Source organism: Polypterus senegalus, chromosome 12, assembly GCF_016835505.1.
Source record: "Polypterus senegalus isolate Bchr_013 chromosome 12, ASM1683550v1, whole genome shotgun sequence".
Classification (NCBI taxonomy): Eukaryota; Metazoa; Chordata; class Cladistia; order Polypteriformes; family Polypteridae; genus Polypterus; species Polypterus senegalus.
The window spans coordinates 8,978,591-9,005,773 of NC_053165.1; the positions used below are offsets into that span (position 1 = coordinate 8,978,591).

Consider the following 27,183-nt stretch of genomic DNA (forward strand, 5'->3'; position numbering starts at 1 on the left):
GTAGAAGGGAAGGTTGGGAGAAGTTATAAAATACAATACCTAAGAAACAGTGGCGAGTCTATGGGATTTGAGGCTTTCTGACAAAGGCTACACATTAAAGAATACAAAAAGAGAAAGCCTTGTCATAGAGAACTCTACAAAGACGAACCATTTGAAACACATGACAAAAAGTCAGGCAATGAATGGCGGACGCTACATTTCATACCACAGGATTACCGGTGTAAATCCTACCTCGGACTCTGTGAGTTCAAGTCACTTAACCTTGATATGTTAAAAAATGTATGTAAACACTTGCAGCACCTGCTAGTCTTATAAGCTACCATCAGCCTAACAAGGACTTCCAAACTCCTGCTTCTGTTTCATGAGATGTACAGGCCAGCATTACGTCACAAATTATTCAGACCCCTTCACCTTTTCACATGTTGCTATGTTGCAGCCTTACTCTGAAATCATTGAAATTCATGTTTCTCTTATCAAACAACACTCAAAACCCCAGAATGACAAAACAAACCAAAAGTGTAGGCCTCCACTACCCAAATCAGCTAGGCCCCAAACTCAAGAAGCAGCGTTCTGGCCTGCATAGGCCTAAATAAAAAGGGTTCAAAGACTTTAAAGTCATAAAGGGAGAGAGGAAAAGTGTAAGAGGAAAACAAAAAGTCTCTGGCCCACCATAAAACAAAAACAAAACGAAAACAAGTTTTAGATTTATTAACAAAAAATGAGAAACTCCAAATGTAAAAACAAAACTGATAAGCTAGATGTCAAGAGGCAAACCAAAAGGCTTACAAAAACTAAGTCTAGAATCTAAAAAATCAGTACCTTAAACGACAGCCAGAATGTCCATAAACCAAAGAATCCACTAGTAATGGAAATATCCAGAGAAAAGAGCTGTCTTGCCTAGAAAGAACCAGGAAGCAGGAGGGTAGGTGTGAGACCAGAAGGTGAAACGTACTCCAAGCCAAAATTTTAAATCAGAGATCTGTCCTATCGTTCACCTAAGCCCAAACAGGAACCGAAATGTGTTCTCAACAGTCAAAGCCCAAGATCAAACAGAGAAATGCACTCGCTAACCCTCAGGTTTTATCAGTAACCTCAGATGGTGAGAAAGTGCATTGTGCTGACCTTAATACCATTGCACTAGTGAGTCACAGGTCATGACCTCTGAGACCACACCCCTTAACAATGGGCCACCACATCATGACAATGAAGCCACAAAATGGTGGCACCCATAAAAAAACAAAAAACAAAATGGTGTCAGAAAAGACAGAAAAATAATTTAACAACCCTAAAACTCACTATATCAGAATTGAAGTCCTTAGGTATAAAAACCCTAGAAGTGAGGAAAAACCTCTATGTTTAACCTCAAAGAGATGCACAAAAAATTTAACTATCATAACAAGAGTCAATGCAAAGAAAAGTTAGCTTTCTTTCATAGATTGCTAGCTTTTAAACGGTTCCCCAGTTGCAGTATCAGGGGGTGCCACCCCCCTAGGCTCAACATAAAAAAACAGAAGAAAAGACTAGTAAATACAAGGGTAAGCTAATGATTATATGTATTTTGGTTGATCATTCCGTATTGGTCAGCTCTACAGCTTTCCCCTTGTACGTGTGGACACATGGTGTGCCTGTGTCACAGACGTAGAGCCACCATTTTGATCAGTGAGCTTCTCTTGTTGTTTTCTAGGAGTAGACATGGCCAATCTGCTCTCCGTCTGCACCAAAGAAGAGCAGCAAGCAGTGATAAGCTTTTTTATGGGATGAAGGAAATCCTCACTGGTTACTTAGAATCATGATATGGAATTACTCAACGTTATCACTGATAGTGGAATGTGGACGGGTGTCCCACACCTTCTTTGTTCGTAACACTTGTGCCACCATTTTTGAACTTCTCATTCCATCAGTTAACACTATGTTGTGGTATAACAGTAAATAATGAAGTTTTGACCTCGATCAGTGAGTGTTTCTGGTTGTTTTCTAGAAGTAGACATGGCCAATCTGCTCTCCGTCTGCACCAAAGAAGGGCAGCAAGCAGTGATAAGCTTTTTATGGAATGAAGGACATCCTCACTGGTTGCTTAGAATCATGGTATGGAATTGCTCGACATTATCACTGATAGTGGATGTGGACGGGCGTCCCACACCACCTTTGTGCTTACACTTTTCCCACAAATTTTGAACTTCTCAATCAATCTGTAAACATTCTGTTGTAGTATAACAGTTAATAATGATATGTATATTTGTTTTGATCGTTTTGTCTGGGTTGGCTGTACAGCTTTCCTCATGTAAATGTGAAGACATGGGGTGTCTGTGCTCACCGTGGTAACGTTTTTGACCTCGATCTGGTTGTTTTCTAGAAGTAGACATGGCCGATCCATTCACCTTCTACACCAAAGAAGAGCAGCGAGCATTGATAAGCTTTTTTATGGAATGAAGGACATCCTCACTGGTTGCTTAGAATCATGGCATGGAATTGCTAGATGTTATCACTGATAGTGGATGTGGACGGGTGTCCCACACCTTCTTTGTTCTTAACATTTGTCCCACCATTTTTGAACTTCTCATTCCATCAGTTAACACTATGTTGTGGTATAACATTTAATAATGAAGTTTTTATCTCGATCAGTGAGTTTCTCTGGTTGTTTTCTAAGACTAGACATGGCCGATCCATTCACCACCTGCACCAAAGAAGAGCAGCAAGCAGTGATAAGCTTATTTTATGGGATGAAAGTGCACCAGGGGCCGAAGTCCTTGCTGGTTCATTAGAATCTTGCTACGGATTTGCCCGATGTTGTCATTGAGAGTGGACACGGACGGGTGTCCCACACCTTCTTTGTTCTTAACACTTGTCCCACCATTTTTGAACTTCTCATTCCATCTGTTGTGGTATAGTACTGTCTCCACGGTGTCCAGAAAGCCTTCTTCTGGGACACCTTCAGCCCCTAAAATGTGGATCACTGCTTGCTACTCTTCCTTGGTGTAAATGGAGAGAGGAGTGGCCATGTTTACTCCTACAAAACAACAAGAGAAGCTGACTGACCAAAGTCGGATCTTTACCACCGTGGCCACAGGCACATTAGGTTTCAATATGTGTGTGCGGGGAAAAAGCTGTACAGTCAACCCGAACAAAATGGTTACATACAATTATGGACTTACCCTTGTACGTAATTAAAATTAAACAACACGGTGATACTAATTGAAAAAAAATAAAATTCACAAACAAAGAACAAAACACATCAAAGAAAATAAACTAAAAAACAAAAAAGATACAAAACACTTGAGCCAAAGATAAAACCCGGGATACACAGCAACATGTGCACGTAAGCACATCACTGCAACTACGACTGATTCTACCACTAAAATACCTGGAAAGGACTACAAAGGAAGACATTTGATTAAACCACATAGGACGAAGTGTACCTCTGAGCTGGAGACGATGTGCTGTCCTCCAGTGTAGTCGGCGACGGCCCGGCACAGGGTGTGGTACCAGTCCTCCCTCTCGCTGCCCGATCTGGTGAATGAGAACCACAAAGAGGGTGTGAAACTATCAGCAGGAGACCAGGACGTGTCTTCAGTAAATCTGATCTGATCTTCCTACCGTCGTGATCTATGCCTGTCTCAGAATCAATCCTGGGGAAATGCACAAAAAGTCTGACCTGGATAAGAATTTGTCCAACCCCAGAGTAGGACATGAGAAAAAGTTATGAAGATTTTAGTGAAATTCACACAAAATTAGGCTAAAAAGTGGACAATACACACAAAAAAAAGGGATAAAGAGAAACGCTTTGTCTACGGCACGGGTGTCGATCTCCGGTCCTGGTGGGCTGCAGTGGCTGCAGGTTTTCATTCTAACCATCTTCTTCATTAGTGACCAGTTTTTACTGCTAATTCACTTCTTTTGCCTTAATTTTAATTCACTTGACTCAGGCCCCTTAGTTGTCTCTTTTTCCTTAATTAGCAGCCGGACAATAATGAGACACAAAACGAGCCGCCACATGAGCAGATCACCTGTGCCCATCACACAATATCTGAACATAAAGAAAGGTGAAGGTCTCAATAAGGTTGATCTCTCAGGTCACCAAACCATTTTGAGATGGTGGTCTTAGAAAAAAACAAAAAAATCAACAGTTTTATGGCAGAATGAGAGGAGCAACAAGCCATGGAATTAAATAATGAATTTAATTACCAGCAAGAATAATTGACTTCTCATTAAGAGATTGGTTTTAGTGAAATTGGTTGGAGTTTGAAATCCCAGTTTAGCTGGTCCTCTATTGGCTCGTTTCACATCTCATTTCTTTTTAGCTGTCATTTAATGAAGAAACAAATACATTCAGAGGACTGAATCCTTAAAAACAGGGCCATCAAAATGAATGGAAAAGGAGTTAATTAGCAGTGAAAACTGGTCACTGATTAGGAAAAGGGTTAGAATGAAAACCTGCAGCCACAGCGGCCCACCAGGCCCGGAGTTCAACACCCCTGGTCTATAGTATTCCGCTTGAAGATTAAGTATCTTGGTTACATTTAAAGGTTAAGGTTCAACATGTCTTAAGGTTTTTATATGTCATTTAATTTCCGCACATACAGTGCATTCAGAAAGTATTCACAGCGCATCACTTTTTCCACATTTTGTTATGTTACAGCCTTATTCCAAAATGGATTAAATTCATTTTTTTTCTCAGAATTCTACACAAAACACCCCATAATGACAACGTGAAAAAAGTTTACTTGAGGTTTTTGCAAACCTGGAGGCCACTGGAAATGCCTCGTAAAATAACTTTTGCTGAAACATTTGCAGCTACTCCAATGCCTGTTCTGAAGTTGTGCTCGTTGTTCCAGTTTTCCCGATCGTCCTCCAGGGTTATGTGTCACGTCTGTCTTCGTGATTCCCCCTTGTTAATGTGGACTGCTGTTAATGTGCCAGCCGAGAAACACGAGGCCAAAACCAAACTAGCTGTGGATTAATTCAACTTGGGACTGATGTTGCCTCACTGAGACAGCACTTGGACCCGAAGATCATCTCCTTTTAGTACCGTACTACGTACTGTAGTGTGGTCTTGATCCGCTGCTAGTACGATTCTATCTCGGCTACACTGCAACTGACCCAGTTTGCTTTTATTATGGGCGCCGCTATCGTCTCCATTGCTGTTAACCCATTTCTTGCTCCCTGAAAAAGGTCTTTTTGTATTGTGATGGATATCCGGCAAGAGTTTCCGCCCCTCACCCCCAGGCTGCCAGGAGGAGCTCTCCCGACAGTATGGACGTGCCCAGAGTTCCAGTTGAGGGCGGCCTCATTTCAACGCAGCGCTCTCCGTAGGGGTTGGTGTTTGCACCTCCGTGCGTTGAAGCGTGACCTTCCTAGGGTTGTCTGCCCACACAATATTTGTTTGAAATGCTGATCCCCTGCCAACAGACGGCCAGAGAATCCCGCCGACTACGCCAGTGTAGCAGTAGAGGTTCTGATCCACCTCTTGAACCCTCACAGGTACCACTTCAAACACCAAGTAAAAGTCCAAGACTCTTTTATTTTCTATAATACAGTGCACCAAGCACCTTCCCCTTTACACTATTCAAACAGTAATTAAGCACAATCAAACGATCCTCCTCTCCCAGACACTTAGCTACCCTTCCTCCCAGCTCAGCTCAGTGTCTGGGTTTTCCCAGAGTCTTTTATACCCCTTGACCCGGAGGTGTTCCAGCCCCACAGTCCACAAGTCCTTTCGGGTTAGGGTAAATAGTTTATATCTTCACCCTGGAAGCACGTTGTTTCTTCCTGTCACAGGATTATGACGCACTTCCAGGTTATAGGGCATATATGAGTCCACGAGCCTCCCTACAGCGACTCCTTGTGGTCCCCAAGGTATCCAGCAGGGCTGTGTATAAAAAATACAAAGTCCATGAGGCCCTGCTGGAACTCTGTGCACGTCCATGCTGTTGGGAGAGCTCCTTCTGGCGGCCTGGGGGTAATGGCCGGAAACTCTTGCCGGACATCCATCACAGTATTCATGACATTATGTTTTCATTCTCTGGTTACCTAAACCTTTTATTAAACCTCTGGCAATTTACCACTTAACCATTTATATCGTTTTTGAGTACCGTATATACTCGCGTTTAAGTTCTTCCGTGGATAACTCAGGACTTGATTTCACCGTATAATTTCTGGTATTTTATAATGTCGGCCATATGAGTTGAATGCAAAAAACTCACGCTATTGGACCAAGAGATTACGATATGCTAACACCCACCTGAGAGAGTAACCACGGAGCACGTGGCCTTGTATTTTTCTATGTATTATGCCTTCGTGACCACACAGTAATACCCAAACTATTCCAAAGCGACGTTTGCCCTGATTTGTGTTTTTTGCATCTCACACCCTTATACACCTTTATCATAAGAGCATCTATTATCTATGATGGAGCATGAATTAAATATGGATCTGGTTTTAAATTAAAAGTCGTTGAGGTGTCGAAAGAAATTGGTAACTGCGCTGCTGCAACAAAATTCGATGTGTCTGAGAAACTGGTGCGAGATTGGAGGAGGCAAGAAGATGTAAAAAATAAATTTAAGTGTCGTATTTTTGAACTGGCATATAAGTCAGGGTTTGATTTTATGATCGATTTTTCGGATTTCAAGCCTTGAATTAAACGCGAGTAGATACGGTAGACACTAGGCTTAAACTGATTCAATTTCTGTGGTGGTCTGGGTTGGTTGCAGCTGCCATACTCCTTCAATAGTCATGTACTGAGATGAGCCAGGGCAATGAGGACACGTATCACAGCAAGAGTATGGTGTAAAGTGCAATCGAGCTTTCATTCTGCAAAATAACATGTAAATAGTGCGGTGCAGTTCATCCCATAAATAAATCAAGAATTAATCCAATAAAAATGGCGTCCATCGTGAGGGATAAAGGCAATTAATGAATCAGCATTTTGTTTAAAAATCCATTCTGTATAAATTAAAAAAAACAAAACAAAACACAGAACACCTGAGACCCTTTATCTTTCTGTGAGCCTCCAAGGCTCTGTCTGATCTTTGGCGTATGGAAGCCCACCTCAGTTTGGCGATCCAATGCCCCCACACTAGCGATCAAAAGCAATACCTCCACTTCTCAGAGTCCTTTGTGTTTTTCTGGCCCTTGTTTCACGTTCGTTGTGTATCCCACATGGCTATTCCAACACTGTTCTTCCCTTCTTTGGACGCACGTTTTAGAATTTTTACTTTCTCCCTTTGTCCCTGTAAGTCCAAAGATGTTCTTATTAGACTATACGGTGGGTTTAGATCAGCTGTGTATGGCCAGCAGTGGTCTGGTGACCGGAGAGGACCTCATCTGAATCTCTCTTATTTAAACCATGGACATTAAGTTTGGTTTGCTCTTTGTTGCTAAAGGATGTGATAACACCATGCCGAGGTCCAAAGAGCTCTCTGAGGCCTTCACAAAGAAAGGTCTGAGATGCTGATGAGTCTGGGAAGGAATCAACTGGAAATCAACCATTCCACTCTCAGCAAGTTCATCTACAAGCGCAGAAGATTTCAAATAACCGCCAACATGTCCAGGCCAGGCCACTCCTGCAAGTTCAGCCCAAGAGCAAAATGCAAGAAGCTGAAAGAAGTTCCCAAGAAGCCCCAAATTTAATCTCAGGACCTCCAGGTAGCTGTCGTCACTGTTGAGTCTACCATTAGAAAGAGGCTGGACAAATGTGACCTGCACAGGAGGTGTGCCAGGCTGAAACAGAAAGAGCAGCAGGGCAAGATTAAGCTCATTAGTGTTCTAGCCACCTTCCCTCATGGCCGTGGGCTTGCTTGCTTCCATCGGTGCTCTAGTGATCATTGCCCAATACGCTTCTGGCCCACCCAGGACCCCTGTGGCCCACTCCACACGCTCAGGCTCTCCTTTGTACCATCAAGGACACGGGTCCCGATTACAACCCACAGAGAGTCATTGAGAGCATTTAAAGCCAACCGCGCCCTCATGTGTAACTGCAATCAGCTCCAACATCTCGGGGAGGAGACACAAACACACACACACCCATGGGTGCTAAGTGGCGACCATTTTTATTTGAGGCTTGCATCACAACAGACCAGTCTCGTGCACAATTCCAACAATTTCAATCACAAAACTGAGGGGTGTTTTAAAACTTTTACCCGCCAGTGTACATTTATGCCTATTAACCAGAACTTTCTGTCATCTGCGTGTCCCACTCGTCATGTCCTTACCTTGTTAACTCATCCCCTCACCCCTTTCACCCCGTCGGTCTTTTCGAGTGTGCCACCATGTGAGTGTGGGGCTTTCTAGAATACTGATGGCAAACTTTATAGTGAATACATTTACAGAACAAACTGACAAAAGGAATTTCATTCCTCACCAGCTCTCCACCCTCAGCCTCATTAATCCAAGAGGGCGGCTCATGCCGGCTGATTTTACAGCACACGTCTCAGGTCGTCGAGGTGACTTTTTCCAAAGCGATTTATTTATCGTCTGCGTTTTACAGCTGAGAGGCTCATTGTGTTTTATCACAGGAGTGGGTGCTTCCTCGCATATTCATAAGCGGGGCTGAAGTCGCCTCACAGAAAGTCTCTGCTGGCGCTCGGCTTGGGGGCGCAGTTTCTCAGAGTCCTGGGAGCCTATATGGTGATAGCAGGAGATGTGCCATTCTCAACTCAGATTGCTGCCAGTCTGATGTCTTCACGACGCCCCCGCCTTCTGTCTGCCTAATGTATGTCCAGTGTAATTTACGGTGCCCTCTCAGTATCATGAAATCTGGTGTTTTGCACTTAGATGCCTGTGACGGTACGGGTCCTGCTCCTGTGCTCCTCTCAAACCCACCTCCGTCGGTAATGTAACCGGATGAGCTGTGCAAATGGGGACAAATCACCCTGAGCAAGGGGATGGTGAAAAAAGCGTAGAGTGTTATTATTAAAAACAAAAGCAGTGTCCAAATAGACAGGGCAGTGCTCAAAGTGAAATAAATGAACAATCCATAAAACGAGGTGACAAAAGTGGAGGTTAACAGAGCCTTTAAAACGAACGTTAAAACCATGGCAGGACGTTGTCCTTTTCAAACACCGGGTGCCTTCCTCATTCTAACTGGCAGCTCCCCTGCTTCTCCCATATGGGCCTTACAGCAGGGGAGTCGCCCTGTCAGCAGGTGCAGCTGCCCTCCGTCCCCTGGCTACATACAACTCACTCCTTGGGCCGAGACTCGGCTTCCCCCAATGGCCTGGGTGCTTGCGCTGGGGCTCCACAACTCCCGCTGCTTTCTCTGCCTTACGTGACGAGCCGTCCGTGATCCTCTGAAAAGCTCAGCAGGAATGACCCAATCCTTCCGCCGCCCCGAGTGTCAGGTCTTACACCCTGCAGGGCTGTCCTTCCAGCTGCCTGCTCTCTCTCTCTCTCTCTCTGTCTCTCTCTCTCACTTGCTCGCTCACACACTGGCTTTTTCTTTCCTCCTCTTCCTTCTTCTTCTCATTCTTCTTCTTCTTCTTCTTCAACCTCCATTCCTTTTCTTCCTCTTTAGCTTCTTTTCCTTTGATCTCTTGAGCTGGGCTCTGTGGGCGCAGCATCTCAATCACGCACCGCACGAAACCGATGAAGCAATTGAGAACGATCGCACCTTCACATGCAAGTGTATCTCGCCCCTATTAATTCATCAACTAAAGAAAGAAAGAAAGAAAGAAAGAAAGAAAGAAAGAAAGAAAACTGATATAGTCCAATGCGTTGAGAAATTCTAAATGCTAGAAAGAAAGAAAGAAAGAAAGAAAGAGAGAAAACTAATATAGTCCAATCCGTTGAGAAATTCTAAATGCTAGAAAGAAAGAAAGAAAGAAAGAAAGAAAGAAAGAAAGAAAGAAAGAAAGAAAGAAAGAAAACTAATATAGTCCAATCCATTGAGAAATTCTAAATGCTAGAAAGAAAGAAAGAAAGAAAGAAAGGGTTTTGGAAACGGGTTTTGGAAACGTCCAAGCCAAAGCCTGGATCTAAACCCCTCGAGATGCGGTGGGGGGACATGAAATGGGCTGTGAATGCCAGACCACCCTTCCAATATCACTTATGGAGGAGTGGAGTTGAAGTCAGAGGCTGTTAGAAAGTTAAAAGAAATGCCAACTTGAAGGGGCAACACCAGCTAGTAGAGCCAAGGCGGGGACTTACTTTTTCTACCAATGGACACGGCACATCTGTTGATTTTTTTGCTAAGTAAATTATTGCCAAGTCAATTTTTTATTTTTTTTTTCAGTTCCCTTCATCTCTACATACTCTTGACATGAAGATCTCAAGAATCTTGATGTGTCCACATATGTTGAAAAAAAAGCAAAAAACAAATACATTTTATGGGGTGTATTTACTTTTTCATATGATTGCGGGCAAGCATTTACACTTCACCCACAAGTCCCCTGGGGTCATTTAGTAAAGAAAGGCCCTACGTAACATATGCCCTCTGCCAGACTGGCACCCTGTCCAGTGCGGCCATGTTAGGCACCTGCTCTCCATAACCCTGAAGTGGATACCTGGTGTGGAAGATGAATGAATGGACTGATGGATGCCTGGCACTCCATAAAATGCTCTTTGCTTTGCTGTTGTTCTGGACATCATCTCAGTCCAGGGCTGCCAGATTTCCAAAATCACAGATCAGGACAGCCACCATTTTGAGAGACCAAAATAAAAATATGTTAAGGAATTAAATTATAGTTATAGATACAGTATATAAACATGTGTAATCTATATGTAAGTAGAAGAGAATGGGTGTGTCTGATACACTTGTAATATGTTTTTCTGACATGACATTTGTAAATAGGATGTAGATATGAAGATACGCCCCACGTTGTTAATCAAAACTTGGCTCGGTGGCACCTGGGCAAAAGTCAACTTGGCAAAAAGACAAGTCGGTGAAGAAACAACTTGGCGAAATACAAGTCAGAGGCATCCTTTACCAGTTAGGTAATAGTTAGGTTCAAAGAGATTTTTTAATGATATTTAAATGACAACATGATTTAAAATGTTGAAAATAAATGTATATAACTGACGGATGAACTTTATTCTGCAGATGGAACAAACTCGATCTTACATTATCTTCTGCAACCCATCCATCCATTATCCAACCCGCTATATCCTAACTACAGGGTCTCAGGGGTCTGATGTAGCCAATCCCAGCCAACACAGGGCGCAAGGCAGGAAACAAACCCCGGGCAAGGTGCCAGCCCACCGCAGGGCACACACCCACCAAGGACAATTTAGGATCGCCAATGCACCTGACCTGCATGTCTTTGGACTGTGGGAGGAAACCCACGCAGACACGGGGAGAACATGCAAACTCCACGCAGGGAGGACCTGGGAAGCAAACCCGAGTGTCTTAACTGCGAGGCAGCAGCGCTACCCACTGCGCCACCATGCTGCCCTCTTCTGCAACCAAAATTACTAATCCTTTATATAAACTGCATTGATTATAATCGTATGATAACGATATTTAGAATACAAAAGGTGACCTGCGATTACGGCTTAAGGAATATCTTTACTCTCAGCGTATTGGGACTCTGATAAAGCAGGTGATTCTGTGGATTTTCCGGCCCCCTACGTTGTCATTTAAATATCATTAAAAAATCTCTTTGAACCTAACTATTACCTAACTGATAAAGGATGTTGCCGAGTTGTCTTTTTGCCGAGTTGTCTGTCGCCCTGTTGCCCCTGAACGTCGACTTTACTTTCAAAATGAGTTACACACGATGAGCTCGAGCGGCCATGATGAGCACGAGAAACGTACGATGACACGAGCACACGACGTACACGAACACACAGGATTCAAACACTCAGATTCAGCTGACAGTTTATGGATTTTATTCCTAAAAGGTGGCACGCCAGGTTGTCTCTAAAATTTTAGCAGGCCTCTTTAAGTAGATAATTCGTGTAAAAATTGAATTAAGATTTTCTTTTCTACGTACAATTTTTATTCAGTTGGGATTTTCAGAGGCAATGCAGGACTCGGGATTTGCCTGTCGAACTCGGGACAGTCCTGCCCAGACCCCATCTCGGCCTCATTTATAACCAACAAGTCCCCCTTTATGGAAGTAATGGAAGGGGCTTACCCCGCAGAGAGAGTAAGGCAGCAGCCCACGGTGTCGATCCTCAGTGCATTCTGGTATCTCTCCAGAAAGGGCTTGCTGATCTGAAAACAGAGAAAAATGTCAGGATAATATTAAAAAAAAAAAAAAATCTAATTAAATGTTGATAGGCCAACGGCAGACCACAAGGGCGGCGGGGGATACTTTAGGGTGGCGTTTCCACGGTGACCCTTCCTTTATTCCTGCTGTAGCAGACCTTTCTTTTTGTGCGGATGACCCCTGAGCCAGTTACATCACTAATGTGGCAGTGAACAAAATAAATAAATAAATAAATAAAAGTAATAAAGAAAGAAAGCGAGCCGATTGAAATCTTATCGGAGAAAAAGCACGTAAAAGGCGAGTGCACAATGGAGTCCCCCGTGAAAAGCCTCAAAGAGGACCTTTACTTTATCTGCCCATTGTGCAGATGTTTGCATTCTGATTAGGACTTTGAACGACGCACAGCTCAGCCTGGAGCTTCTCCCACCTGGATGTTGGCACATTAAATGCCACTGTAGCTGGTAGTGGGCAGTGCCCTTTAAATGCAGAGTTGTCCCTCCTTCTCTCCGTCTCAGTGCCACCAGGCACTAATCACAAAGGTGGGCAGGGGAGAAGAAGTGGCGTGTGAGATAGCTGGGCTTTTGACAGGAGGAGGAAGAGGAGGAGGAGGAGGAAGAGGAACGAGAGCCTGGCTAAGCCCGTCCACCAAAATACAAAACCAATTCAATTGACTTATGACGCTCTGGGCATTTGTATGACGAGCAGACCACCAGTCATGAACTTAAATTTCAGTTCAATGTCAGCCTGATTCTTTGTCATCAATCCAAAGTCATCCATCTTATCCAAAATACACACAAAAGTGACACAACAGTTCACAACAGATAGCCAACCAAAGAGTAAGGGGGTCACGGCAATCGGCCTTTAGCTTAGGGGGCACCAGTGCAGGGAAGGAGCGGCGAGAGCACAGCCTGTCGTTACTCTTTAGTCATCATGAAGCCATTTGAAAAGTGAATCTTCATAATGAGAAGACTCAGGCCTCAGCAAACATTCATCTCATGAGTCTGGGACACAGGAGAGCAGAGCACACCTCGGACAGCCGCCAGGCAGCAACCAGCCTCAGAGGGGATGCCATTGAGACACAAAAACACTTTTGACGTCACAGGCCGGCTGGTCTTTGGGGATGTGAAAAGAAAGCAGAGTGTTGGAAGGAAGGGAGGAGCTCAGGGAGTCCCAGCGCTGAGTACACGGGACAGCAGCAGAATTAAGGAGGTGAACCGTAACTCATGAAACAAGACGAGAGTCGTAACCAGGAAGTTAAAATGCAAATAATCAATACGTGGAGTCAAGAAAGGGTGCGAAAATCGGAAAACCAACAAAAACACACGTTACCAGAGCCGAAACGTTCATCTTAAATCAGAGACAAAAGGTGGAGCAAGGAATCGTTAACTAAGAAATATTTCAAAGGAACAATCAAGGAGAGCCAGGAAAATCACAATGCGACCGTTCTGTCCTTGACCTGGATATGTTACACGCCTCCCACTTCCTGTTGACCTTGCCTAGCAACAGCTTAGCAACCATAAACATAACCCCTCCCAAAAGGAAATCAAAATGGCACTGAGTGAAAAAAGTTACTTATTTTAAATATTGTGGATAGAGCACCAGGCACACAAACTAATGTGACCACAAGATGTCTCCTTGACACCTAAAACCCTAGAACAAGGTCTACATCGTGATTACAGATGAGGAAACTTTATTTAATAATCAGTAAAATGGAGCTTAATAATGGCAGTCTTTGTCTTGGCATTTTGGTGTTTCGAACCAGCCTTGAAGTTTCTACTTAATGTTACACGCATTCAAAAGATGATATTTAAAGCTGAAAAGATAGATACTTGTACAAAGATAAATGTGAAAGGCACTATATGATAGATAGATAGATAGATAGATAGATAGATAGATAGATAGATAGATAGATAGATAGATAGATAGATACTGTATGAAAGCCATTATAGAATATACAGTATATATATATATATATATATATATATATATATATATATATATATATATATTAGCAAAATACCTGTGCTTTGCAGAGGAGAAGTATTGTGTTAAAGAAGTTATGAAAAAGAAAAGGAAACATTTTAAAAATAACGTATCCTGATTGTCAATGTAATTGTTTTGTGACTGTTATGAGTGTTGCTGTCATCAAGGATTTGATTTTCATTATTTCTGTCAATCAGGTTCGTATTTGGAGGACGTGTTGTGTTCAAGTTATATTCCATGTTTGTCATCCTTTGTAAAGATAACAGGTTTCATTCATCGAAGTGTTCACTACCCAAATGGACATATATACTGTATGTACATAAGCAGGTTCCAGTTATGACCGTTACGCGTAGAATTTCGAAATGAAACCTGCCTAACTTTTGTAAGTAAGCTGTAAGGAATGAGTCTTCTACCTACACGGGAAGTTGGAGAATTAGTGATGAGTCAGTCAGTGAGTCAGTCAGTCAGTGAGTGAGGGCTTTGCCTTTTATTAGGATATATATATATATATATATATATATATATATATATGGGTGGCACGGTGGCGCAGTGGGTAGCGCTGCAGCCTTGCAGTTAGGAGACCTGTGGGTTCGCTTCCCGGGTCCTCCCTGTATGGAGTTTGCATGTTCTCCCCGTGTCTGCGTGGGTTTCCTCCCACAGTCTAAAGACATGCAGGTGAGGTGTATTGGCGATCCTGAATTGTCCCTAGTGGGTGCTTGATGTGTGGGTGTGTGCCCTGCGGTGGGCTGGCGCCATGCCCAGGGTTTGTTTCCTGCCTTGTGCCCTGTGTTGTCTGGGATTGGCTCCAGCAGACCCCCATGACCCTGTAGTTAGGATATAGTGGGTTGGATAATGGATGGATGGATATATACATACTTTGTATATAATATATATATAATATATATAACGGATGGGGGGGGAGTATTTTCAATATCATTTCTCTCCCAGACTGGCAGAGGACAGCCCCCTTGGCTTCCAAAGGGGCCACAGGTCATGAGAATAGAAGATCAACCCTACTGGGGTCTGTGGACTCCGCCCGGGGGCACCTGGACGCTTGCAGGGCCCTATTTGGCAGCACTTCCACCACACCTGCAAGTGCTGGAGGAAGAAGCTTGTTGGGCACCTGGACTCCTTCCAGGTGCCCTATAAAAAGGAGCCAGTCACCACCAGTCAATGGCCTGAGTCAAGAGGAAGTGGATGAAGCTCTGGAGGAGGAGTAGAAGCGGAAGGCCTGGCAGCAAAAATGACTGTGATATGGGCTGGTGCTGTGTGGCAAATTCGTGTGCTGCCTGTCTGTGTCGGAGATAGAATGCTGTACGTGCCCTGGGCGTCACTATATATGTATATATACATATTTACTGTGTATATATATATATATATATATATATGGGAATGATGACAGTATATAATAAATATTTACATAGTTGTAAAAAAATTAAATAGAGAGAGAGAGAGAGAGAGAGAGAGAGAGAGAGTGTGTTCTGGTAGTGTGGCGCAGTGATTAAAGCTTTGGATTTCATTCACTGCAGGTTATGGGTTCAAATCCCACTACTGACACCATTTTGTGACCCTGATGGAGTCACATGACCTGCCTGTGCTTTAATTGGGAAAAAAAAAAGGCAATGTAAGCAACTGTATCTCACGTGTTGTCTTGGACGATGGTGTCAGCAAAAAATTAAATAATAATTAAAAGATAGGCAGAGAGCCTTGGAAAAGTATCCAGTAACTTTAATATGTTGTAAGTAAGGAGACGCTGCAGTATGGAAGAGCCTCACCGCTCTGCTGTCCGTCAAGACTAATACTAATTTTCATTTCAATATCAGTCTGATTTTTTTTTAAATGAAATGTTATCTACAGGAAGCTAAAAGCCTGCAAGAGCTGTTCAGGCAAAGCTTAATATCCGCTCTGGATAATTCATCAACTGTCTAAATTTGATATACAGTAAACCATTTAGCAGGGCTCTAACTTGGGTGGGGTGTTCAGCTCAAGAAGCTGCAAAGCGAACATCTTAAAAACGTTTCATATTATTTTATGTCCAGCTAGCGGTGCTATGATCATGCCAAGTTCTTCTAAAAAACCTTGAAATACGATGACATGGTGAATGTTTTTATACCCAACTGCATGATGACCTGACTGCATGATGTATACATACAGTATATTTAATTTAACATTCATTTTGCAAAACAACAACGAGTGATGTATTCCTAAAGAAAGCGGTTTTGTTTTGGCCATTTTTAAACTCACAATTGAGATTTGGGAATATTTAGTACCTTTTTTCAGCTTAAAGAAAGACAATTGACTTGATTTATTGAACAGAATAAGAGGCGTCAGTGGTGCTAATGTAATTACAAAGGTTTCTTTAATAAACAATTGCCACTTAAACAGGGTTAATTAAGGATAAGCTAAGGGAGTTCACCATCAGGTAAATGCTAAAATGGGACTTTACAGTCCAATGTGAACAATGCATTAAACATCAGTCGTGGGAAGCAGGAACAGCCATTAGCAACATTAGTAATGTTTTGGCTACATTTTAATTATTTAATAGATAGATAGATAGATAGATAGATAGATAGATAGATAGATAGATAGATAGATAGATAGATAGATAGATAGATAGATAGATAGATAGATAGATAGATAGATAGATAGATAGATAGATAGATAGATAGATATGAAAGGCACTAGATAGATAGATAGATAGATAGATAGATAGATAGATAGATAGATAGATAGATAGATAGATAGTTATGAAAGGCACTATATGATAGATAGATAGATAGATAGATAGATAGATAGATAGATAGATAGATAGATAGATAGATAGACATGAAAGGCACTATATAATAGATAGATAGATAGATAGATAGATAGATAGATAGATAGATAGATAGATAGATAGATAGATATGAAAGGCACTATATAATAGATAGATAGATAGATAGATAGATAGATAGATAGATAGATAGATAGATAGATAGAAAGGCACTATATGATAGATAGATAGATAGATAGATAGATAGATAGATAGATAGATAGATAGATATGAAAGGCACTATATGATAGATAGATAGATAGATAGATAGATAGATAGATAGATACGAAAGCCATTCTACTACATACAGTTACAAATAACTTGATTCGAGCATGTTATGATACGTTAAACACATGAACAGGCCACATAGTCAATAAAAAGCTTGCCAAAGCACCACTGGTCTCCCCTTGAAATAGGCCTCACCCCAGGCATCACTGACCACAAACTCAAAAAGGGAGGAAAGGCAGGCCTGCACAGGCCAAAAATGAGGCTCAGGCCTTTAAAGTTTAAAACTATTCCAAATACACAACAATATCCTTGAAGGGAGAGGATAACTGTAAACCCCTGGATGAAGGCTAAATGGCAAAACAATGTTCTTTAACATTTTAAAGAATTTATCAAATCATCAAAGAAGGCACAAAAATGGTAAGGCAAGGAATCAGGAAAAAATGGATATGCCTAAAACAGAAAAAAAAAAAAGGTCCGGTTCGTAAAGCAGAATTCAGTACCTCAAAGACAGTAGCAAAAAATCCAAACAGTACTTACACGATGATCCAAATTCTCCACCACGCAATGACCCACTGAGGGACCTAACTGAATATAGCTTGAATATAATGAGGGCGTTCCCTCAGCAGTGACATCACATTGACTCCGCCTCATGGGTTTCCACCCATTAAAAACAATTACAAAACCCATAAAACAAATAAAGTAAATTCAATACATAAATAACAATAATTAAACAAAATAAGATTACCAAAAATGTAAAAATAACACAGAACACAAAAGAAATAAAAAATAATAATTAAAAAAGGAAAATGAGCCAGCCCTGGCTGTAAGAGCGCAGAGTGAAAGTGGATGAGCGTTACCTTCATCCCTGACAGAGACAGCGTGTTTTTCAGCCGGTATTTCCCATCCTGTTGAGGGTACGTGTACAGCAGCACGTCATTCATCTGTTTGAAGAGAGAAAGAGAGAATGGAATGGTCAGAGGGTCTCGGTGTGCAGAACGGACGGACAGCTGAGGTCCGTTATGAAGCTGCCAGTGATGAAAATCATTAGGGAAGCTTCTGGAAAGTTCCACATTGCTTAATATCCGGTGGAGGTTTCCAAACCCCAACACGAACACACAAACACAGTCCCCGGTGCAAATAAAGGAAGGTTTTTATTATAAATACCTCCAAAATTCATACACAAGCACAAAAATACTGGTTTCTCTCTACAATAATTCTCTCACCACTGCACTGCCCTCCTCCAGTCAAGTGTTGCCTCTCTACCACCCAGCTCCAATTCGCCTGGATAAGGGAGTGCAGTCCCTTTTATTACAGACCTGGGAGTACTTCCGGTGCCAGGGCCGGGTCACACGGAAGTCCAAAACGAGCCGCTCAACTGTGCCCATCACTCAATATCTGAACATAAAGAAAGGTGAAGGTCTCAGTAAGGCTGATCTCTCAGGTCACCAAAACATTTTGACGGTGGTCTTAGAAAAAAAAAAACAGAAAATCAACAGTTTTGTGCCAGAATGAGAGGAGCAACAAGCCGTGGAATTAAATAACGGGTTTAATTACAAGCAAGAATAATCGGCTTCTCATTAAGAGATTGGTTGGAGTTTGAAATCGCGGTTTTAGCTGGTCATCCGTTGGCTCGTTTCACATCTCATTTCTGTTTGGCTGCCATTCAATGAAGAAACGAATCAACTCAGAGGGGTGAATCCTTAAAAACTGGGATATCAAAATGAAGGCAAAAGGAGTTAATTAGTAGCGCAAACTGCTCACCGATTAGGACAAAGGGTTAGAATGAAAGCCTGCAGCCACTGCGGCTCACCAGGCCTGGAGTTTGACACCCCTGATCTAGTGAGTAGCTGCGAATAAATTACTAACAGTTATGGTAGGCAGGAGGGGCCCACCTGCCATAGTAGGATTTCGCTGCTATTTACTACACGCGCTTATCCTCAGATGCTGTCACACACGTGTGTTTAGGAGACAACTAAAGGGCTTGAATACATGCAATTCCACGCCGGACCAGGGGGTGGTGAAGTGTACTAATTCTCTTTCTCGATCCCTTACAGACCATTCTAAGGAAATGCCGCCCGGCTCTGGGGCAGCCAAAGACATCACTTCTGGTTCTGGTCCTGATGACATCACTTCCCTTTCTGGCCTTTAAAGCCGCCATCTTGTCTTTACTTGATCAGTTCTATTTTGGACTCTGTTGTGTGAACATGTCTGTGCTATTGCATCAGTTTTTGCAGCTGGGAAAAATTATACGGATGGCTGCGTCAAACCTTCGCAATGTCTGTTGGTCATTCTTGTTACAACGCACATTTGAAAATCACGTTCTGCCCCCTCGAGACAAGTGACCTACAAAACCTACAAAGAGACGTTTCTTGAAATGCTACCAGTGAATGTCATTCTTGGGAGGCTGCGCTTGTCAAGCGATCAATATGGGCAGTAGATCAGGTTTGTGAGGCCACGTGTGCCGCCAGTGTTTGCCCATTAGGCGCCACCCCATCCCCGTCTCCCTTGACCGTCTCTCGTTTTTAAATGGAAACGGCGCCCCCTGCGGGCCTTGATTTTGGAAAAACAGGGCATCTCCTTCTCCGTGGAGTCGGCGCTTATTAAATCTCTGGCGGCCGTTAACCATTTCAGGGTGCCAACCCCTCACGCCCTCTCCACGCACAGGTGAAACTTTTAAGATGATAAATGAACTGCTTAAAACAACACACAGAGAAAAGAGGATTTTAAATGCAGCCCAGTGACGGATGACTTGTCAAGCATCTTTACTTAGTTTACTTATTGCTTCATAAATTACGCTTTGTGCAGCGCATTAATCTGCAGAGAGCTGCTGCTGTGTCTCAGCGGCCTGATGGCTTTCGAATTCATGGATCCATCAACCCCCTTCATATCTATCCAGAGAGAAACATTCATCACAGCTCATTTACTGCCAGGGAAAAAAAAAAAGAAGTCCAGCCATTTAAAAAGAATTGTACCGCTCTGAACGGATTCCAAGCAGGGGATAAAGACCAGCTCAAGGTGACATTGTTAATGTGGTTTGTTTAGGAATAAATAAATAAATAAATAAAAAAAAATCAGCCGATAAATAAATTAATAAATAAATAAATAAGGTGGCTGGTGTGTTTGCTTCACAGATCTAACATCCAGGGTTTGAATCCCACGCATGGATGGAGTCCGTCATTCACCATAAATTTTCTCTTTCAAGCAACTTAAGATTAGTCATTTAGTGTGGTAGCTTGAAATATTTGGTTTCAGATCTCAACCAAAGTAAAAAAAAATGGTTTAAGTAAGTTGGTGGAGGGAATAAACATAAAAACCCTATTTCAGTTAACCTAATATTTATATAGTTAACCTAATATATTTTTTGAACCTGAAGAAAAGGGTTTTTAAAGGCGGTGATCAGCATGAGCTCAAGCGCGTGCAGAAGGAACTCCGAGTCCAGCTCAGGGCGGCAAAGGAGCAGTACTGGAGAAAGCTGGAGGAGAAGTTGCAGAACAACAGCATGAAGGAAGTGTGGGATGGGATGAAGATCATCACTGGCTGCAGCTCGAAGCGGGGTGCCACCATTGAGAGAGACGTGGAGAGAGCAAACCAGATGAACAACTTCTTTAACAGGTTTGACCACCCTAACCCACTCTCACCTCGGAGTACTGCATCCTCCACCCATCCTTCTGTTGATACCAGCGTAGGTGAGACATCCCCACCCACAATTACAGCAGCACAGGTGAGCAGAGAGCTGAGGAGACTTCATGCCAGCAAAGCAGCGGGTCCAGATGGTGTATCAGTCACGACTGCTAAAGGCCTGTGCGCTGGAGCTGGGGAGTCCTCTACAGCGCATCTTCAACCTGAGCCTGGAACAGGGGAGAATCCCGAGGCTTTGGAAAACATCTTGTATCACCCCAATCCCAAAGGTGTCACGTCCTAGTGAGCTGAACGACTTCCGGCCTGTCGCTCTGACGTCACATGTGGTGAAGACCATGGAGCGGCTGCTGCTTCACCACCTGAGGCCACAGGTCCGCCATGCCCTCGACCCTCTGCAGTTCGCATACCAGGAGAAGGTGGGAGCGGAGGATGCCATCAACTATATGCTACACCAATCCCTCTCCCACTTGGACAGAGGCAGTGGTGCTGTAAGAATTATGTTTCTGGATTTCTCTAGTGTCTTCAACACCATCCAACTTCTGCTCCTTAGGGACAATCTGACAGAGATGGGAGTAGACTCATACCAGGTGGCATGGATCATGGACTATCTTACAGACAGACCTCAATATGTGCGTCTTGGGAACTGCTGGTCTGACATTATGGTGGATTTTAGGAGGACCAGGCCCCTCATGGACCCCGTGATCATCAGAGGTGACTGTGCAGAGGGTGCAGACCAATAAATACCTGGGAGTACAGCTGGATGATAAACTGGACTGGACTGCCAATACTGATGCTCTGTGTAAGAGAGGACAGAGCCGACTATACTTCATTAGAAGGCTGGCGTCCTTCACATCTGCAATAAGATGCTGCAGATGTTCTATCAGACGGTTGTGGCGAGCGCCCTCTTCTATGCGGTGGTGTGCTGGGGAGGCAGCATAAAGAAGAGGGACGCCTCACGCCTGGACAAACTGGTGAGGAAGGCAGGCTCTATTGTAGGCACAGAGCTGGACAGTTTGACATCCGTGGCAGAGCGACGGGCGCTGAGCAGGCAACTGTCAATCATGGAGAATCCACTGCATCCACTGAACAGGATCATCTCCAGACAGAGGAGCAGCTTCAGTGACAGACTGCTGTCACCATCCTGCTCCACTGACAGACTGAGGAGACCCCACACTATGCGACTCGGGGGGTAAACGTTAACATTATACAAAGTTATTGTCTGTTATACCTGCATTGTTATCACTCTTTAATTTAATATTGTTTATTATCAGTATGCTGCTGCCGGAGTATGGGAACATCACCTTGGAATTAATAAAGTATCTATCGATCTATTTTAGGTTGTTCGTGTGCCGTGTTTGAGGGGCTCTTTGTATTTTCTTCCGAACTTTCCAGCATGCTGGCTTTCCAACTGTCAAAAAAGAAGAACACTTTCCTGAGTGGAGTGGACGTCTGGTCATTTTCAGCAGCAGACTTTTATAATGGAGGATTTCTGGTAAGTGACCCTGTTTCTCAACTTTTCATTTTTAGTATAAGAACTCACAATAAAACATACTTTCAAGAAAGCTGTAGAAATGTTTAATAATTTTTTGTTGTATATTTAAGATTTACACTGCAAGTTGCTTGTGTACTTGCACTAGATTTTTAAATAAATGTAAAAAGTTCAGCATTGGAATGTGTTATGTTCTTAATATTTCTTAGAGCATAAAAACAGGTTACAACCAATAAACCATTTTAAATTGTAACAGCTTAAAAACTAGATTTACTTCAAGTATAAAACAAGTGAATTGCACCCAATCACTCTAAATGATTTGCCTCAACTTAAAAATTGTGGGATCAATAAGCTAAAAAGAATTGTATTGGTTCAGATTGAAAATATGAAGTGTGAATCATTACCTTAATTATTTTAAGTTGAATGGAGGTTATACTTTTTTCAGTGCACATTTCGGTGCAGTTCACCCCCTAGGACATTCTCACACTTTATTTTTTTTACCACATTGAATCACAGTGGAGTTAATTTGCCCTTTTTGGCACTCATTAACAGAAAAAAAGACTCATTAAAGTGACAACAGATCATAGCAATGCTGTATGGGCACACAGAGCACACAGTTCCGCCCTGGGATGACAGGGGGCGCTGACACTAACAGTAACTTCATTTTTCCACACTGAAAAGATGCTCAAGTAGGATGCCTAACCCCGCCCACAATACACAGAGTAGGCCCCTCCCCTTCCAGCATAGACACTCTAAAAGAAGAGCCACTGGCGTCACATATTGAGAGGGCATTTGAGGAAAGTCGCACTCCGCTGCTTTTGTTAACTTTATATGTATATGAAGACTGACTAAAGCTGCTTTATTTTCTTGCTTGCTGGTCCAAAAGCCTATTATGTTTGATCTAATTAACTCTGGCTGGATCCCCAACCTTTTGTCTGTCTATACTGGTCAGCTGTCCCAGCCACATTACAGTGGTCTAAATGAATTACAAATATGAAACACTAAATAATTGATGGCATAAATATTGGTCTGTATTTAGTAGATGGCAGCCATGACGGCCTTGAGTCTGCATGCTCAGGTCTCTCCCCTTCTCTATCAGCTTTGCACACCTCCACTCTGCCATTTACGCTCTATTAGGTGTCATGCTGATCCCGAGTGAAGAGCCTCTTTCAATTCTGGCCACAAATTCTCAATTGGATTGAGATCCTGACTCTGACTCGGCCACTGCGGGACATCCACTTGGTTGTTTTGAAGCCATTCCTGTGTATTTTTGGCTTTATTCTTGGGGTCGTTGTCTTGATAGAAAACAAATCTTATCCCAGGGCACAGGATTCCCATAGGCTTCATCGGGTTTATATATATATTTTGCTGCATTCATTTTCCCATCACAAGCCTTCCTGGGCCTGCTGCAGAGAAGCATCCCCACAGCCTGATGTTGCAACTTCCATGCTTCATGGTGGGGATGGTGGGTTTGCGATTATATGCAATGTAACGCGGTATTTACTCTGATGGACAAAAAGATCTATAATAGTCACAACCACTGCAGATCCTTCTTCCTGTTGACTTCATAATCTCTCATGTGCCTTCTGGCAAACTCTAGCTGTGATTCCCTTTTATCTCATTGCCACTCTCCCATAAGGCCATGACATACTGAAAAAAATATCACCTCCATTTAACTTAAAATTATTAAGGTAATAATTTACACTTAATACTTTCAATCTGAACCAATATAATTCTTTTTATCTTATTGAACCCAAAATTTTTAAGTTGAGGCAAATCATTTAGTCATTGGGTTAATTAACTTTTTATACTGAAGTAACTTTATTTTTTAAGTTAAAGCAACTCATTTAGAATCATTGGGTGTAATTCACTTGTTTCACACTGAAATAAATCTATTTTTTAAGTTGTTACAATTTAAAATGGTTTATTGGTCGTAACCTGTTTTTATGCTATTAGAAATATTAAGAACATAACACATTCCAATGCTGTACTTTTTACATTTATTTAAAAATCTAGTGCAAATACACCAGCAACTTGCAGTGTAAATCTTAAATATACAACAAAAAATTATTAAACGTTTCTACAGCTTTCTTGAAAGTACGTTTTATTACGAGTTCTTATACTTAAAATTTACGGTCGAGAAGCAGGGTTACTTATCAGAAATCCTCCGTTTATAAAAGTCTGCTGCCGAAAATGACCAGACCTGTGTAGCCACGTCCACTCCACTCAGGAAAGTGTTGTTGTTTTTCTGGCAGTTGGAAAGCCAGCACACTGGAAATACAAAGGACCCCACAAACACGGCACACGAACAACTTAAAACATTAGGTCAACTGAAATGGGGTTTTTACGTTTATTCCCTCCACCATAACTTACTTTGGTACATTTTTTTTTTACTTTGATTGAGATCTGAAACCAAATATTTCAAGCTACAACACTAAATGACTAATCTTAGGTTATCTTAAGTTAATCTTAAGAAAGAGAAAATTTACATTGAATGAACAACATCAATGTTATACTTTTTTCAGTGCAGGTGAAGCACTTGGACAAGAGTCATCATCTACAGTCTCTCTTATCTTCACCACTGTAGCTTGTAAGCTTGCTTCAGGCTTAGTCCACACTGCCACATTTACATTTAATTAAAAACACAAACATTAGTCTCTGTATTCACCTTTTTTCCACACTAACCCGGAGTTTTACACTCCAAAAGTAGAGACTTCTGAAAACTTTTTCCAGAGCCACAATATTTCTGAAAACGCCAGCCCAGCATTTCCTTGTGGATAGATGAAAACACAGACTTTAAATGTGCTCTGATTAGTTACGGATGTTTTCTTTTTTAAGATTTTAATTTTTTTGGTTATAGTTGTACACACCGCCTGTTGGAATGAAAAATGCAATACATTTTTTTTAGTACGCATGATGAATGCCTTGTAGAGAGTGACGTCATAAGTACTGTGGACTGCAGTCTGTCGAATCAATTTCAGTTTGAGGACACTTCTGCACTTAGAGCACTAGACAAGTTGTCCATGATTTATGGTCTACCATGTAATATACTGTATATATCATCGTATACAGTCGGCTCTTGAAACCCGAAAAATTCACTGACAGATTTAGGAGATCGTTCCTCCCCCACACTATGCGACTCTTCAATTCCACCTGGGGGAGTAAATGCTAACATTAATTTTACTTTAATTTCTTTCATTTTTATTAGTATTTAATTTAATGTTGTTTCTTTGTATCAGTATACTGCTGCTGGATTATGTGAATTTCCCCTTGGGATTAATAAAGTATCTATCTATCTGTTATATAGTGCCTTTACTATCTATCTATCATTCTGTTATATAGTGCCTTTACTAACTATCTATCTATCTATCTATCTATCTGTTATATAGTGCCTTTACTAACTATCTACTATCTATCTATCTATCTGTTATATAGTGCCTTTACTAACTAACTATCTATCTATCTATCTATCTGTTATATAGTGCCTTTACTAACTAACTATCTATCTATCTATCTATCTATCTATCTATCTATCTATCTATCTATCTATCTATCTATCTGTTATATAGTGCCTTTACTAACTATCTATCTATCTATCTGTTATATAGTGCCTTTACTAACTATCTATCTAAATCAATCATAAAATCATAGCCCGACTTATATGCCTGTTCAAAAATATACTTTATTTTTTTTTTAGCTTCCTCCAATCTCACATCAGTTTCTCAGAGACATTGAATTTTGTTGCAGCAGCGCAGTTACTAATTTCTTTCACCACTTCAATGACTTTTAATTTAAAACCAGCTTCATATTTTCTTCTGATCGAAATGCTCCATCGTAGGTCAGAGATACTCTTATGATAAAAGGTGTATGAGGGTGTAAGATACAAAACACATATCAGTGCAAACGTCACTTTGGAATAGTTCGGGTATTACCGTGTGGTCACGTATGCACAAGACATAGAAAAAAAAGGCCGTGTGCGCCGTGGTTATTCTCTCAGGTGGGCATTAGCATATCGTAATCTCTTGGACCAATAGTGTGAGTTTTCCACATTCAGCTTATACAACCGACATTATAAAATACCATAAATTAAACGCAAGTATATACGGTATATATAGTCACACATATCTGTCAGTGTATCACTTTCCAAGCTCATCTGAGGTATGTACTACCACCTTGGGTCGAGAGGGGGCGCTGATGCTAACCATGTCCTCTTCTATTCCCTCCACAGTCCTGAGAAGATGGCCCAGTGAGGACATTTGACTCCGCCTCTTTTGGTACCCCAGCTATATATCCCATGGGCACTGCAAGGAGGTGTCACTCTGTAAAATGAGCGCACCGCAGGGCGGAGCTCCTAGCTAAGTGACGGATCAGGCATCCCAACCCTAAGAGATGGGATGACAAGGTTGGAGCCACGACATTTCTTCTTGTGGACCTGCAGTACTTCATTTGACCACAATATACGTATACAGTATATAAGTAGCAGGATTCACAGGCTCACTCACACTCACACAGCGCTACACTAAGAATATCACATAATCTAACGTGCACGTCTTTGGGGAGGTTTTATGATTTACATTTTTTCTGGGTTTTCTGCTGCGTTTACATCAGATTTTTTTTGGCTCATATTGCTTTTTTTTAATAATGTAGCATCTGTTATAAAATATTATTTATTCATTTTTTGCTCATTCATTGGTAATTTTCTATGTTTTCTTCCATTTGGGGTTTTTGCACATGAGGAATTCAGTTCTTGATTTTTTCCATGCTGTAGTGTGTGGTTTGGATTGTTATCATTTTTTTTGTATTCTATTGTATTATACCTTGTATTGTATTCTATTGTATTGTACCTTGTATTGTATTCTATTGTATTTCAGATGCCATTTTGGTTTTGA

General features: G+C 41.9%; 1 protein-coding gene across 2 annotated transcripts in view; it reads right to left on the bottom strand.

Moving 5' to 3' along the window:
• The window catches only part of fgd5a (FYVE, RhoGEF and PH domain containing 5a), a 181,626-nt gene that overhangs the window by 20,283 nt on the left and 134,160 nt on the right, over positions 1-27,183 (bottom strand). The window contains exons 13-16 of one of the 2 annotated variants that reach the window (XM_039773630.1): positions 18,024-18,107; positions 12,069-12,148; positions 3,417-3,507; positions 820-897 (exon numbers count right to left, since the gene is read on the bottom strand). In XM_039773630.1, coding sequence (XP_039629564.1) covers positions 820-897; positions 3,417-3,507; positions 12,069-12,148; positions 18,024-18,107 — 333 coding nt within the window. The remainder of the gene's footprint in view (positions 1-819; positions 898-3,416; positions 3,508-12,068; positions 12,149-18,023; positions 18,108-27,183) is intronic. The other variant, XM_039773631.1, reaches the window with a different exon arrangement.